This window comes from Lycium ferocissimum, unplaced genomic scaffold, assembly GCF_029784015.1.
Source record: "Lycium ferocissimum isolate CSIRO_LF1 unplaced genomic scaffold, AGI_CSIRO_Lferr_CH_V1 ctg285, whole genome shotgun sequence".
Lineage (NCBI taxonomy): Eukaryota > Viridiplantae > Streptophyta > Magnoliopsida > Solanales > Solanaceae > Lycium > Lycium ferocissimum.
Genome location: NW_026724299.1, coordinates 1 through 12,912, shown reverse-complemented (window position 1 = coordinate 12,912; position 12,912 = coordinate 1). Strand labels below are relative to the sequence as shown.

The window sequence follows — 12,912 nt, the reverse complement described above, 5'->3', positions numbered from 1 at the left end:
CACTTCCTTCAGTCTAGGACGGGTTAGATCAATTTCCACTCTCGCTTTTGCTGTGGTTGGCCTAGTCCTGGCCACCGTAGCTTTGTCTAGTGCTACGAGTGGTCCTATCGGTTCAAGGATCCTCTCCATTGCTGCCCAGTCGTGGTAGTGCCATGGCAATTCAGGCAAAGTTACCCAGACCGGGGTGAGTGCTGATTCCATGTTTGCTTTGAAATTCCTAGTCCATCGTTCAGTTCGCATTGTCATACCACATAGATACATAGTTCTCGTGTCCTCGTAACGTTTGAAATCCTCTTCCTCCATGAAATCAATGAAGACATGTCTCCAATCAAAAGCCCCAATTTTAATCGTCCCTTTCAGAGGAAAGGTTTTTTTGAACTCCTCTCTCAATTTGTCAATTTGGGGTCTAGTTCGGGGGAATTTCCCTACCATGGTAAATTTGCATTTCTCTGCTAGTAGATCATCTTCCGCCTTATCAAAGACAACTTTTGCCTTTCCATCCGCAAACTCAAAAGGTTTGTGTTGGAGTCTGATAGCCCTCCTTCCAGTGGCGTATCCTTCCGCAATGGATAAATATGAGGCTCCGTTACCCGCTACGTTGTGCGATGTGATTTGTGGTGGTGGTTGTTGCTGGTTTCCGGTGGTGTGGATGGGGATTTGGTGCATTTTAAACGAGTTTGTTGGTGGTTAGGGCAGCAGCCCTGGTAGGGTTTTGCGGTGCGCGCGTGAGGCGCGTTCCAAGAGAGTTTTTTTTTTTTTGTTGACTTTAATTGAAACATATGTTTAGTTAGTGAAGTATCTATAAGTTCTTTTTCAAGTCTTACATTGCTGTGACACTTAGTTTAGGGTGGATGTAACCTTTCTGCTAGGGGTTCATCCAAACACATAACTTTTAATATGGAGTATATGTAAAAACCTACTAAAATCTCAATAAATATTTGATCTGAACCCATAATCTGTACAATGATGTCTTTAATGCTGAAAATCTTAAAAGTTGAACCCATTAAATTTAAAACTTGGATCCGCCTTGGTACTCAAATTAGCGAAAATGAAGACTCTAATTAAAGATTGGTTTTCATGGCCAAAGAGTTAAGGAGAACCATAGCAAGCAAATTCTAGCAATAATGCGTCAATACTATATTCTGTTTATCACTAGAAGATAAGTAGGTAGAAAGGAATATGATGATGTACCGACTAATAATGGAAAAAAAAATGCAGAATTCCTCTCCCCCTCCTCTAATCATAATAAGCATGGGGTTGCTCTTTTATCAAGAAATCAGTAAGAACTTATCAAGAGAAAATTATTAAATATACTTGAGGTGTATGACAATGGAGAAACAAAAGCTTAATCATCTAATTGTCTTTCCTAATAAACTAAAGGTATATTATCAAAACTAAATTGATAATCTAATCATATTCTTTAAGACAAGTATTTAATTTACATACAAAATAACCTTATTGTAATTAACTCGATATATATTACCTAGTCACGAAAGTTAAACCTGCCCCATATTTTTCAAATTAAAATTCCTATCGTGTAAAATGATGCTCTTTTTGTGGAGACAATAGTTACACTGATAAACCATGCTGGTCAATGACAACTTTAATTGTAAATGCAGGGTGATTATATTATATGTATAAGACAATCTGCAAAGAGATTGCACTAATTAACACCAATTTGCAAGGGAGAGAGATCATATCAATATGTACATATCATGAGGGAAATTTGTAAAAATTAAAACCATTTCTTATGTTAAATGGTAGATGCTTTGCAACTTGCAGTGTGTCGATATGTAATTATGTATGTATATACCACAGGCCAAAGTTTAACAAATATTAAGCACAGGAGATCATGAATGTTTTTTATTCAGATATATCATCAAATATCTTGAATAGAGTTGAATCCTTTCTTCAATTAATTACCTTGATGTTTTATTGACTGCCTCATATATAATGCAATTCAAACAAGCAGATTTAAAAGAATGCCACACTTGGCTTGTGACCCTTCTTTACCACTGCACTATAGTTTTCTTTATGCCAAAGCGATCCGACAGTTTATGTATAAGCCCAAAAAAACATCTTATTCCTATTTATATTATATAGTTTTTCGAAGAAAAATATTCAATTGAACCTTTAGCATGCGTCCTTAGCTCTGCCCGTGCTCAGTATGGTTAAGTCGGTACGCATCCTTGCAGTTATAACTTGTGTTAAAAATATTTTTTATTATTGGTAGTGAATCACCATAGGTTCACGTTCCAATGTTTCAGGATTAACCTTATATTTGTATGTTTTGAGTATGTGTGACGCACGAAAAGCAAGTATAGACATAATTCAATATATATTTCAAAATTCATGATCCGACTATCAAAACTTACCGTGTCTAAATTTAAGATCCGGCACTATCCACATTAAATACTCTTCAAAGAAAAAGAAAAAAAACTATTCGGTTGCCACGTATCCATGCACACCAAACTCTATCCTCCATTAATTATCTTTCTTAATTAATTATTCCTTCCATGACTTCTACATTTCTTGAAGTTGTTTGTCGAATAAGAGATGCAAATCATGCAACTAATCATAACAAAATTTGGAGGATTTAGAATCAAATTTAAGTTCAATGTTAGGCTAAATTCTTAGAACATTTATATTGTTATTATTATTAAGAAAAAAGTCAATCTAGAAAACTGTACGGCGGGCTAAGTACAAATACCACAAAACCAGCTCGCACGTTGTCAAAAAACTAATGTGTAACAAACTTTGTACTAGAATATTACGTGGTATAAAGATAAATGAATTTTAGAACAAAACAGTTGACTTAAGAGTTTTTAACTGATAATATAATACTTCCTCCGTCCCAATTTATTTGACACTTTTCATTTTTGAAGAGTCAAATTTCTTAATTTTGACTGTGTTTAAACATAGAATCTTCCAATTTTTCGAGATAAAATTTACATATTTGAAAATTACATAAAAAGTACTATAAGTCACCATAATTAATAATTTAAAATATAAAAGAGACATATGAAAAAATTACAATCAAAGAACAACTCATTTGACTCTCGAAAATCGAAAAGTGTCAAACAAATTGGGACGGATGGAGTAGCATTTTTAGCCCCTCTATTATTGATGAATTCTTATTTTAGTTTTCGTGATATTCGACAAAGCACATTTAACCTTCAGTTATTTGAAATGTCTGTTTTTGGACCCTTTGTGTAGGAATTATATTACATTTAGAATAATTTTAAAATTATATTAAGTGGCAAATATGGAGTAGTACAAAACGCTGAACATAGCACATGGGTAATTAAGAGCCCGTTTGGATGGGCTTATTTTAAGTGACTTTTTAAGCATAAACCATCAATTAGGAATTCTAGCTTTTGACTTTTAGCTTATTCTTGTTATTTTGTTTTAAAGATAAGTGCTTAAAAATACTTTTTTACTTTACTCTAAGTGGTGAAACAATTGATAATCATAATAAAATTGTGAATATTTACAAGCAAAGGAATCAAAAGTGCATGGTTCAATTTAATTGAAGGTGAAATATACTCAATCAAATATTACAAGGACTAAAATGAATAAGAATCTAAAACTGAGGGACCAAAAGTGCTATTAACTTTTTTTTATATAAAACAGTTGATTTAAGAGCCTAACGTGTTCGTGGGGGCACGAAAGTTGCAATATAATATTCTCTTATCCCTTAAGACACAAACTATAAAAGGCCTAAGTTTATAATTCAATTCATAAGCAAAATTGTCTCATATGTAACATTTCAGTCCTTAAGGAAAGAGCTAAAGAGTAACAAAAAACTATGGAATTTGTCAACTGCAAATGGAGCTTGATTTTCTTGATCATTGGGTCAATGGCACTTTTGCACCAAGCAAATATGGCTGCAGCCTACTATTCCACTCCTAGCCCGGCTAAGTTTAAAGCCATGCCTTGGAAGCTTGCTTATGCCACATTTTACGGAGACGAGTCTGCTTCTGAAACAATGGGTGTGTTACAATAGTCAATTGCTATGTCTTTATTTCAACATTAGTTGATATCGACTATATAAATTCTTGTTTCATAGTTTGACTACTTTTTTACGGGTCATCAATGTACCACAACTTTTTTCTTTAATCTGAATTTGGGACTGATTATGCTTGCGCATGAACAGAGTTACACAAAACAAATTACTTATTTCTTTGAAAAATAACCAAATATTTTTCAAGATTTAGTAATTTTTCCCACAAATGTCTATACTCGCAAAAAATACTGGGGTCAATTGAACTCGATGATTATATGCTCCTGAAATTTACCTTATTGGTATGCTTATAGTGTAACGAATCCATGCATTAGTGCATTTTAACCTATTGTAGTAGGTATTATAGTGTAACGAATCTATGCATTAGTGCATTTTAACCTATTGTAGTAGATATCTTGCCTCATTTTTCAAGTTACTAGTCTCACTCGTTACAGACGGTTATTTTGTAATAATCTTTTAGGTGATCTCGCATGTAAAAAACTTATCGGCCAAAGAACAAATAATAAATGTGTGGTTTTTGTGGTTTTATAGGTGGAGCTTGTGGATATGGAAACCTATTCAATTCAGGTTATGGCACAGCAACAGCAGCATTGAGCACAGTGCTATTTGGCAATGGATATTCATGTGGACAATGCTTCCAAATAATGTGTGTGAAATCAAAATTTTGCTACAAAGGGTTCACCACCGTTACAGCCACAAACCTCTGCCCACCCAATTGGGCCCAAGACTCGAACCATGGTGGCTGGTGCAACCCACCACGCCAACATTTTGACATGTCTAAACCTGCTTTCATGAAAATTGCTCAATGGAAGGCTGGCATTGTCCCCGTTGCATATCGCAGGTATGTAACATAAGTTTTACGCCATCAGATCACCTGAAAAAGTAATAAGCAGCATATCAAATTACATGATAGTGTAAAAATTGTTTATACTGTCAGTATATTATAAGTTAAATCTAACATTTTATATGTGTTGTGGCACTATCTCGAAATTCAATCAATTATAATCAAATTTTAATAGTTTTACGATGTATGTAGAAGCTTGAATTAACGAGCATGAATTATTCATTTTGTTGAATTTAATTAAAGAATCAATTTTTAAGATGATTGAACTTGTTGATAGTAATGTACCAATACCTCTACCATCAACAGTAGATTGAAAGTATTTGAGTCATGCAATTTTAAAAAATCCTTCATTTCATAGAATTTCAATCAAGATTTAAAAATCAATGTTGAGGACGATTGAGCTTGCTCTGGCAGTAAATCTACCATCAACCAAAGAGGTTGGAGGTTCGAGTCACGTAACTTTAAGCAATTCTTTAATATTTTCCCTTTGATCCTCTAAAGCTAATTTTGCACCATTTCTTGCCACTAATATGGTGTACTTATTTATCCTTGTAGGGTACCTTGCGTTAAGAAAGGCGGGATCAGGTTCGCATTCCAAGGAAACGGCTATTGGTTGTTGGTATACGTGATGAACGTCGGCGGAGCGGGCGACGTGGCGAGCATGTGGGTGAAGGGAAGCAAAACAGGGTGGATAAGCATGAGCCACAATTGGGGAGCATCATACCAAGCATTTGCAACTCTTTCAGGCCAAACTCTATCTTTCAAGCTCACTTCCTACACATCTCGTAAGACAATTATAGCTTATAATGTTGCACCTTCTAATTGGCGTGTAGGCATGAATTACCAAGCCAAAGTCAACTTCCGCTAGTCTAGTTAATTGTTAAACATTAACTAAAGCGGATTAGTTGGATCAGTGAGTTTTAGATATTTTTTTTCTAAGCTTTCAGGTTCCGAGCCACAACCGAACGCATTATTTTTTGCCTTCACATTTTTTTCCCCTTTTACTATCTAAGCACCCTTGAAGGAGTGGTGCTTCCGTCTTTTTCTTCCAAATGGCTTGCTGTGTTTTCACAAGAGTCTTTAAGTTTTGGATCTTGCACCGCATTGTACAATTTCTTGTATTACTGAAATAGAACAATAATATGATAATTGTTGCACTATCTATTTCGAGTTTGTAAGGCTTAAGTTCATATCCATCCAGCTGTGACATTCCAATTAGTGAAGATAAAAACACTAGTTAAAGATTTTTCTCATGGCTAATGAAGGAGAATCATACCATGTAAATTCAAGCAATAATGATGTACCAACTAATAATGGAACAAAAATGCAGGTTTTTTTCTATTCTAATCATAAGCATGGGCTTAATCTTTTCTCAAGAGATCAATAAGAACTTATCAAGAGAAAATTATTAAATATACTCAAGATGTATGATAATTGTGAAACAAAACTAAGCTTAATCATCTAATTACCCATCTAATTGTCTTTCATTATAAACTGAACGTCTATCATCAAAATTGACTTGAGAATCTAATCATAATCTGTAACACAAGTATTTACATACAAACAAACTTTATTGTAACTCGATATACATTAACTAGTCGCGAAAGTTAAACTTGCACCATATCTTTTTCAAATCGAAATTTAGGGAAAAAGTATCAGAACCTAAATAACTGAGTAGAAAGCTTCTTGATTGATTCAGGAATAGGTCAAACAATGATCGGTGTTGCATTGTGTGTTGACCACAAATCTAAAATATGTATTGACCATTTCATCTAAAAACTTGAATTGTTAGAAATAAATTTTTTTTTATTTACTTAATTATGTCTCTAACAGATTTTGCAAAGGAAAAAATTTAGAAGAATAGAAGGATTCAATTTGTTGAATGGCTACTAATTGAAGTGGGTGACATGTAAATCGTAATGAAACGAAATTAAAAGATAGAATATTTTAAGGCCATAAGGTAATAGAATATTTTAAGGCCATAAGGTAACACTACAAGAGCCTTCTTTTGGCTAGTTGCCCTTTCATCTCATTGTTAAGCACGCCTCTTTCTTTTTGACATGAATTGCCATCATCATATCCACACCCCCCCAAAATCATTCCTCCAGCCTTTGTCACCTGACTCTACTCCCTCAACCTCTGGTCCCTCTTATATTATTTTCTATATTGCACGGTGGAGGCGGATCCAAGATTTGAATTTTGGATTTTGAACACGTTTTAGTTATGAAATTCACAATTTAATATTTATACATATTTAATGGATATCCTAGTACGAATGGAGGGTCTAATCAAGAAAAAGTTACTGAGCTCATCCAAAGCCGCACCTAATACTGTAGTTCGGCCTTGTTGCTCAGATTCTTCAAAAATATCGTCGCCCCCATGTTGGATCCTTAAAAAAACACTTAGAGCCCGTTTGGATTGGCTTATAAGTTCGTTTTTTTTTTTGAGTGTTTGGTCGGCCAAAGTCATTTTGTGCTTAAAATAAGCTCAAAAAATAATTGACCCATTTAACTTAGTTTATCTAAAACAAAACATAGTTATAAAAATAAAAAAAAAAATAAGTTGATACCCCAACTTATTTTTTTAAAAAACCCTATAAGCCAATCCAAACGGGCTCTTAATATTGTAGCTTTGCCCCTATTGCTCGGATTTTCCAAATATGTTGTTGCGCTCGTTTCAAATTCTCAAATAATGCATTTGTGTGAGAATCCAACATGAGTGCCACGATATTTTTGCAAGTTCCAAGCAACATAATTTATTTCCACCCCAAAGAAAGAAAATTTTAAAAGTTGCATACCTTTCAAATTGAGATGGTAAAGTAACAGCTCATTTTTCCTCAAAAGTTTGAAAGTAAGAAGATCACTAAAGTTGGTCAAGTCTTCACCACAAAGTATACGTTTTGAAAATAGAAACTTTATTTCAAGATTATGGCCCCCTATTCTACTCTAAGAGTGGGAAAGGGGAAAAACGAATATATTGCCTGAAAAAAACATATTACGTGACAGAAACTTCACATAGTACTTCCTCTTTTTTCCAAGTTCCTCTCTGGCCCTAAGAAAAACCATAATCTCCAGCCTATTAGTATCCATTTGTCAATTGCAGAAATAGCCTCTTTATTTGCCTTTTGATGATCAATGCTGGAAAGATTTCAAGAACCTACACTCAAATAGGCAATTCCTTCTTCAGATGGGCTCACTTCTTTATCTAACTCTGACATTATTTTCACTGGCATTCACCGCGACTCTTTCAAGTCAAGCACAAGGCATAAAATCAGCCCGACTTCTTGATCTAGTCCTCAGAGACAACACATTCCGATTTTACAACACCAAGAAGTTCAAAACAGCGAAACTGTATCCCATACATTTACCATCTAACCTCACGGGGATCAGAGTCGATTCAGTTAGGTATCGGTGTGGTAGTCTAGCAAGATATGGTGCCAAAATCAAAGAATTCAAATTGCCAATTGGGGTAAGTATCCAACATTGTGCTGAAAGAGTACTAATTGTTAGACAAAATCTTGGATCCAATTGGTCTAATATTTACTATGACAACTATGAATTATCAGGTTATCAACTTATTTCACCTGTTTTAGGCCTGTTAGCTTACAATGCTGGTGATGATATGGTAACTTCTTCAACCCCATTTGAACTCGGATTCCAATCCAATAAAATTCCAATTACAATTGATTTTACCAACACAACAAGGCTAGTAAATGCTACTAGTATCACACCAGGAATTATACCATTATGTGCTAGCTTTGAGCACGATGGAAAGGTGACACTAACAAAACAAATGTCGCGAAATGTTTGTGCTACTAAAAAGCAAGGACATTTCGGTTTAGTCATTGAGTCGCCTCTAATACCTTCGAAAAATAAAAGGGAAAGTAACTGGAAATTAGCCATAGGTTGCTCGATTGGAGCTGCATTGGGCGCGTTTCTTTTAGGTTTGCTACTGATCGCGATATTTGCAAAGGTGAAGAAGAAAGCAAGAATGGAGGAATTGGTAAGAAGAGCATATGAGGAAGAAGCATTACAAGTTTCAATGGTTGGACATGTTAGAGCTCCAACTGCAGGTGGTACTAGGACTGTTCCAACTATTGAACATGAGTATAGTCCTCATAATACTTAAAAAATATTTTTAGAAGTTAATTTCTTGTTTCTCTGTGGATCATTCTTTTTGTAATCTGAAAATCTTTTGAAGTTTTCTGTATTGATAGAATTTAAATGTTTAGGCCAGGAAACATAGATTAAATGCTGACAATTAATTTGTACTATCTGTTCTGCTAAATGAACTTCTTTCCTTTTTCTTTTCTTTTTATCTATCCGTTACCCTTTGTTCAAATTGTTGATGTTGCATTTGTTATTGCTACGATTTTTTTAATATTAGTTTTTTCTTTGTAGGAGTTTATTTGATTTACTAGAATATTTAGTTTTTTAATCGTGGTAAGAGAATAATAGAGGAGTTTATTACTTTATTTATGTGTCTCTTCAATCTTCTTGTTACTGGCATCTTTTATAAAATTTTGATACTAATTTGTCTACACTAGAGATGTGAATTTCTTTTTGCATTATTAGCGTCTCAGACAGCACTTGTGGAATTACACTTAGTATGTTAGTGCCGTTTACTTATTACAAATGGATTACTTACTTTTATCTTCGAGATCAACAAATTAGATTTATTATAGACAGTTACCTATTTGTAGATCGTGTAAAGTATTTATCAGTGTCTGGACATAAAAGTTAAATTCACACAAAATGCACAATGGAAAGACACTTCTTCGATGTGGGGTTTTGACTTTTAAGACCGTGGAATTGACAAAATGATGTCCCGTATAATAATGAGAAAAGAAAAAAGCAGTAGTAGTAGAAATAATAAAAGCTTAAAGGTGTGTTGCTTTGTGTCGACAAAACTTTAGAAAGAAGGCATGACATGCTAAGCAATCATGAAACATTGTGATAAACATATGAGGCAAAATACATCAGAAGTCTTACATTAGTCAGTAATTATATTTAGACAATTTAACTTACGGTATAATTCTGATTGAACATGTGGATATGGGGTGTATAAAAAACCCAACAAACCGCACCAAATCGAGTCAAATCGGAAAAAGAGCTTGATTAATGATTTGATTTGGTTTGGCCTGAAAAAATAACCGACCATAACTAGGTTCTATTTTAACTTAAAATAACAAAAAAAAAAAAATCAAACCGAGATTAAATCAATCCGACATTATTTGTATATAAATTTTAAATTATTTTATACATAACACTATTTATTACTCCTATAATATAATCTATAAATAATTCTTTAAGTCTGTCATAGTATTTCATAGTATTTTAACATATGATCAGGGCATTTGCACGATTGCCCTTCAAAGGCACTGGTCTTTAATTTTTACCCCTCAAATTGGTGGTCTTTAATTTTTGGCCTTCGCCAAATAACCCGAGGTTCTGGGTTCGAACCTTGGTTCAGTAAAAAAAAAAAAACGCAAGTCAGAGGTTTGTAACAAAATTAAGCCTATTCAGACAGAGGTTTGCCTTAAGGCTAACTTTTCGGGCAAAGTTAGGCCTATTTAGGCAGAGGTTTGCCTTAAGCAAACTTTTGTTTTAAGGCAAACTTCTGCCCGAATAGACCTAATTTTGCTATAAACTTTTGTTTTGCGATTTTTATTTTTAATATTTGACTGAGCAAGAATTCAAACTCATAACCCATGAATTTTTAAACGAAGGGACAAAATTAAAGATCAGTGCCTTTGAAGGCCATTCCGCACAAAAAATAAGGCATATGATCGTTCACTAAAATTTTCTCCCATTACCTAATCACACGGTTTGACCTTCAAATTGACCGGTCTTTAAATTTTGTCCTTCAAACGGGCTGGTCTTTAATTTTTGGGCCAATTTGCACGACTGTCCTTATTCGGGGGTGGACTTCAATTTTTTTCCTTTCACTAAAACTCCTCGGTTCCTGGTTCGAATTCCCGATCAATTAAAAATAAAAATAAAAATTTACAAGGCAGAGATTTGCTATCTTCAGGCATAGTTTGAAACTCTGGCTTAAGTAGAGTTTGCAGTCAAACTCTACCTGATCATGCAGAGTTTTACCTTCAAGCATAAGCCAAACTCTCCCTTAAGGTAGATTTTTTCCTTCAGGTATAAGGCAAAACTTTAGCTTAAGGTAGAGGTTTAAATTAAGGCAAAAAAAAAAAAAAAAAAAAAATTGACTCAGTTGAAATTTTGCAAAACTCTGCCTTAAGGCCTAACTTTGGCCCGAATAGGCCTAACTTTGCTACGAAACTCTGGCTTGAGAAATTTTCTTTTCTTTTTTTAAACTGAACCAGGGTTCGAACGCCAAACCTGATGGTATTAGGCGAAAGGCAAAAATGAAGACCACCAATTTGAGGGACAAAAATTAAAGACCAGTGCATTTGAAGGGCAATCCGCACAAAAAAAAAACATGGAATTTTTGTCCTTCAAAATTGAACTTATGCCTAGCGGGGTATAAGTTCTTTGAGGGAGCGGGCATAACTTGTGGATATTATGATATTATAATGCATAACTTATGCCCCTCTAGGATAAGTTCGATTTTGAAGGCCAAAAATTAAAGACCAGTCCATTTGAAGGACAAAAATTACATTTTTTTTTGCGCGGATTGTCCTTCTTTTGGGGTGGTCTTTAATTTTTGTCCCTCAAATTGCTGGTCTTTAATTTTTTCCCTTCGCTTAAAAAGGTGGCCGAAAATATCCCGGAGTTACTGAACCGACTCGATAAAAAATAAAAAGAATAATTTCGCAAGGCAAGGCTTTGCAAAATATTTGTCTTATCATGTTTCATTAAAGCATAACTAAAAGTCAAATCTTTTGCCTTATAAGGCAAACTTTCTTATAAGGCCATAACTAAAAGTTTGCCTTATAAAGCAAAAAATACGGACTTTTGGCTATGTCTTAAAAACAAAATACGCATAAAGGCTGACTTTTAAAGCTATGCCTTGCGGTTTTTTATTTTATTTTTATTACTAAGAGAGGGTTTGAACCGAGAATCTCTGGGTATTTTAGGTGAAGGAAGAAAATTAAAGACCCGCAAGTTGAGGGCCAAAAATGAAAGACTTTGCCCCAATGAAGGACTATCGACCAGCACAAAAAAGGAACAGAAGTGCAAATGACCCGATGTCCAACAACCTAGAAAAAGCCCAATCCAAGACAAAGTTTACACCCCTAAGGCCCTAAAACGTCGACAACAGAAGTTCAATTGACAGCTATATGCAATAATGTGAACTAATTACATGTACACATATCTAAAAGAGCACATGAAAATGTTTGACAGATCAAGCAAATGCTAAGGTATGATGCTTCACATCAAACCCAAAAGAAAAAAAAAGAAAAAAAAGCTAAAAACTCAAAAAGGTTGAAAACCCCCAAAATAAAATCCAAAATGAAAAATTGACTTTTATTGGTTTGGTTTGACTTATAGATATAAGAAACCGACACAATTAATTTGGTTCAGTAATTGAAAAATCCGAATCAACTCGACCTATGTCCACCCTTACCGAACATATTATTAGTCACTTCCGACTCAAAATATTGAAAAAGATTTTGCACATGTTCTCAAGCGTTTATTACGTAGATAAATTAACCATTTAAAATATGTTACTTTTCTTTAATTATACACATTATAACTCAATAAGCTACAAAACTTCATGCATGTTCCAATTGATGTTGATTTGTATAATTAAAAGAGGAGCCATATTTTAAGTGATTAACTTATCAACGTAATAGGCACTTATAAATAAGTACATAAACTTTTGGGATTTTTACGCTCTATGACAATTAAAGCAAAATAATTACCCGTTTTAGCCCATTTTTAGTTTATTACCCGAATTAACCACAAAGTAGATCAGCAATAGAGCAGCGAACCACACGTAAATTTATTTCGGCGACGGAGTTGTCCTAAAACAAAGACGAAGGATGGCCATGGCCAAAGGGGTAACGGGTTTAAAAAGCCCAAACTTTAAAAAATTTTTTACGGTAAAACCCCAAACCTCCCAAATT

The 12,912-nt window shown here is 34.2% G+C and overlaps 2 protein-coding genes across 2 annotated transcripts; both read left to right on the top strand.

Moving 5' to 3' along the window:
* Positions 1–3,769: 3,769 nt before the first annotated feature.
* LOC132043777 (expansin-A18-like) lies at positions 3,770–6,127 on the top strand. Its single transcript, XM_059434249.1, has 3 exons — positions 3,770–3,992; positions 4,556–4,865; positions 5,424–6,127. Exons 1-3 carry the CDS (start codon positions 3,809–3,811, stop codon positions 5,734–5,736), a joined length of 807 nt encoding a protein of 268 aa, XP_059290232.1. The 5' UTR covers positions 3,770–3,808; the 3' UTR covers positions 5,737–6,127.
* A 1,537-nt stretch (positions 6,128–7,664) lies between these two features.
* LOC132043770 (uncharacterized) lies at positions 7,665–9,185 on the top strand. The gene has a single exon (XM_059434243.1). The coding sequence runs from the start codon at positions 8,055–8,057 to the stop codon at positions 8,994–8,996; it is 942 nt and encodes a 313-aa protein (XP_059290226.1). The 5' UTR covers positions 7,665–8,054; the 3' UTR covers positions 8,997–9,185.
* The last annotated feature ends 3,727 nt before the right edge of the window (positions 9,186–12,912 follow it).

Coding starts and splice junctions, on each gene's coding strand:
- LOC132043777 (XM_059434249.1), top strand. CDS start 3,809: ATGGAATTTGTCAACTGCAAATGGAGCTTGATTTTCTTGATCATTGGG. Junction 3,993..4,555: donor GTCTGCTTCTGAAACAATGG/GTGTGTTACAAT, acceptor GTGGTTTTATAG/GTGGAGCTTGTGGATATGGA. Junction 4,866..5,423: donor GTCCCCGTTGCATATCGCAG/GTATGTAACATA, acceptor TTATCCTTGTAG/GGTACCTTGCGTTAAGAAAG.
- LOC132043770 (XM_059434243.1), top strand. CDS start 8,055: ATGGGCTCACTTCTTTATCTAACTCTGACATTATTTTCACTGGCATTC.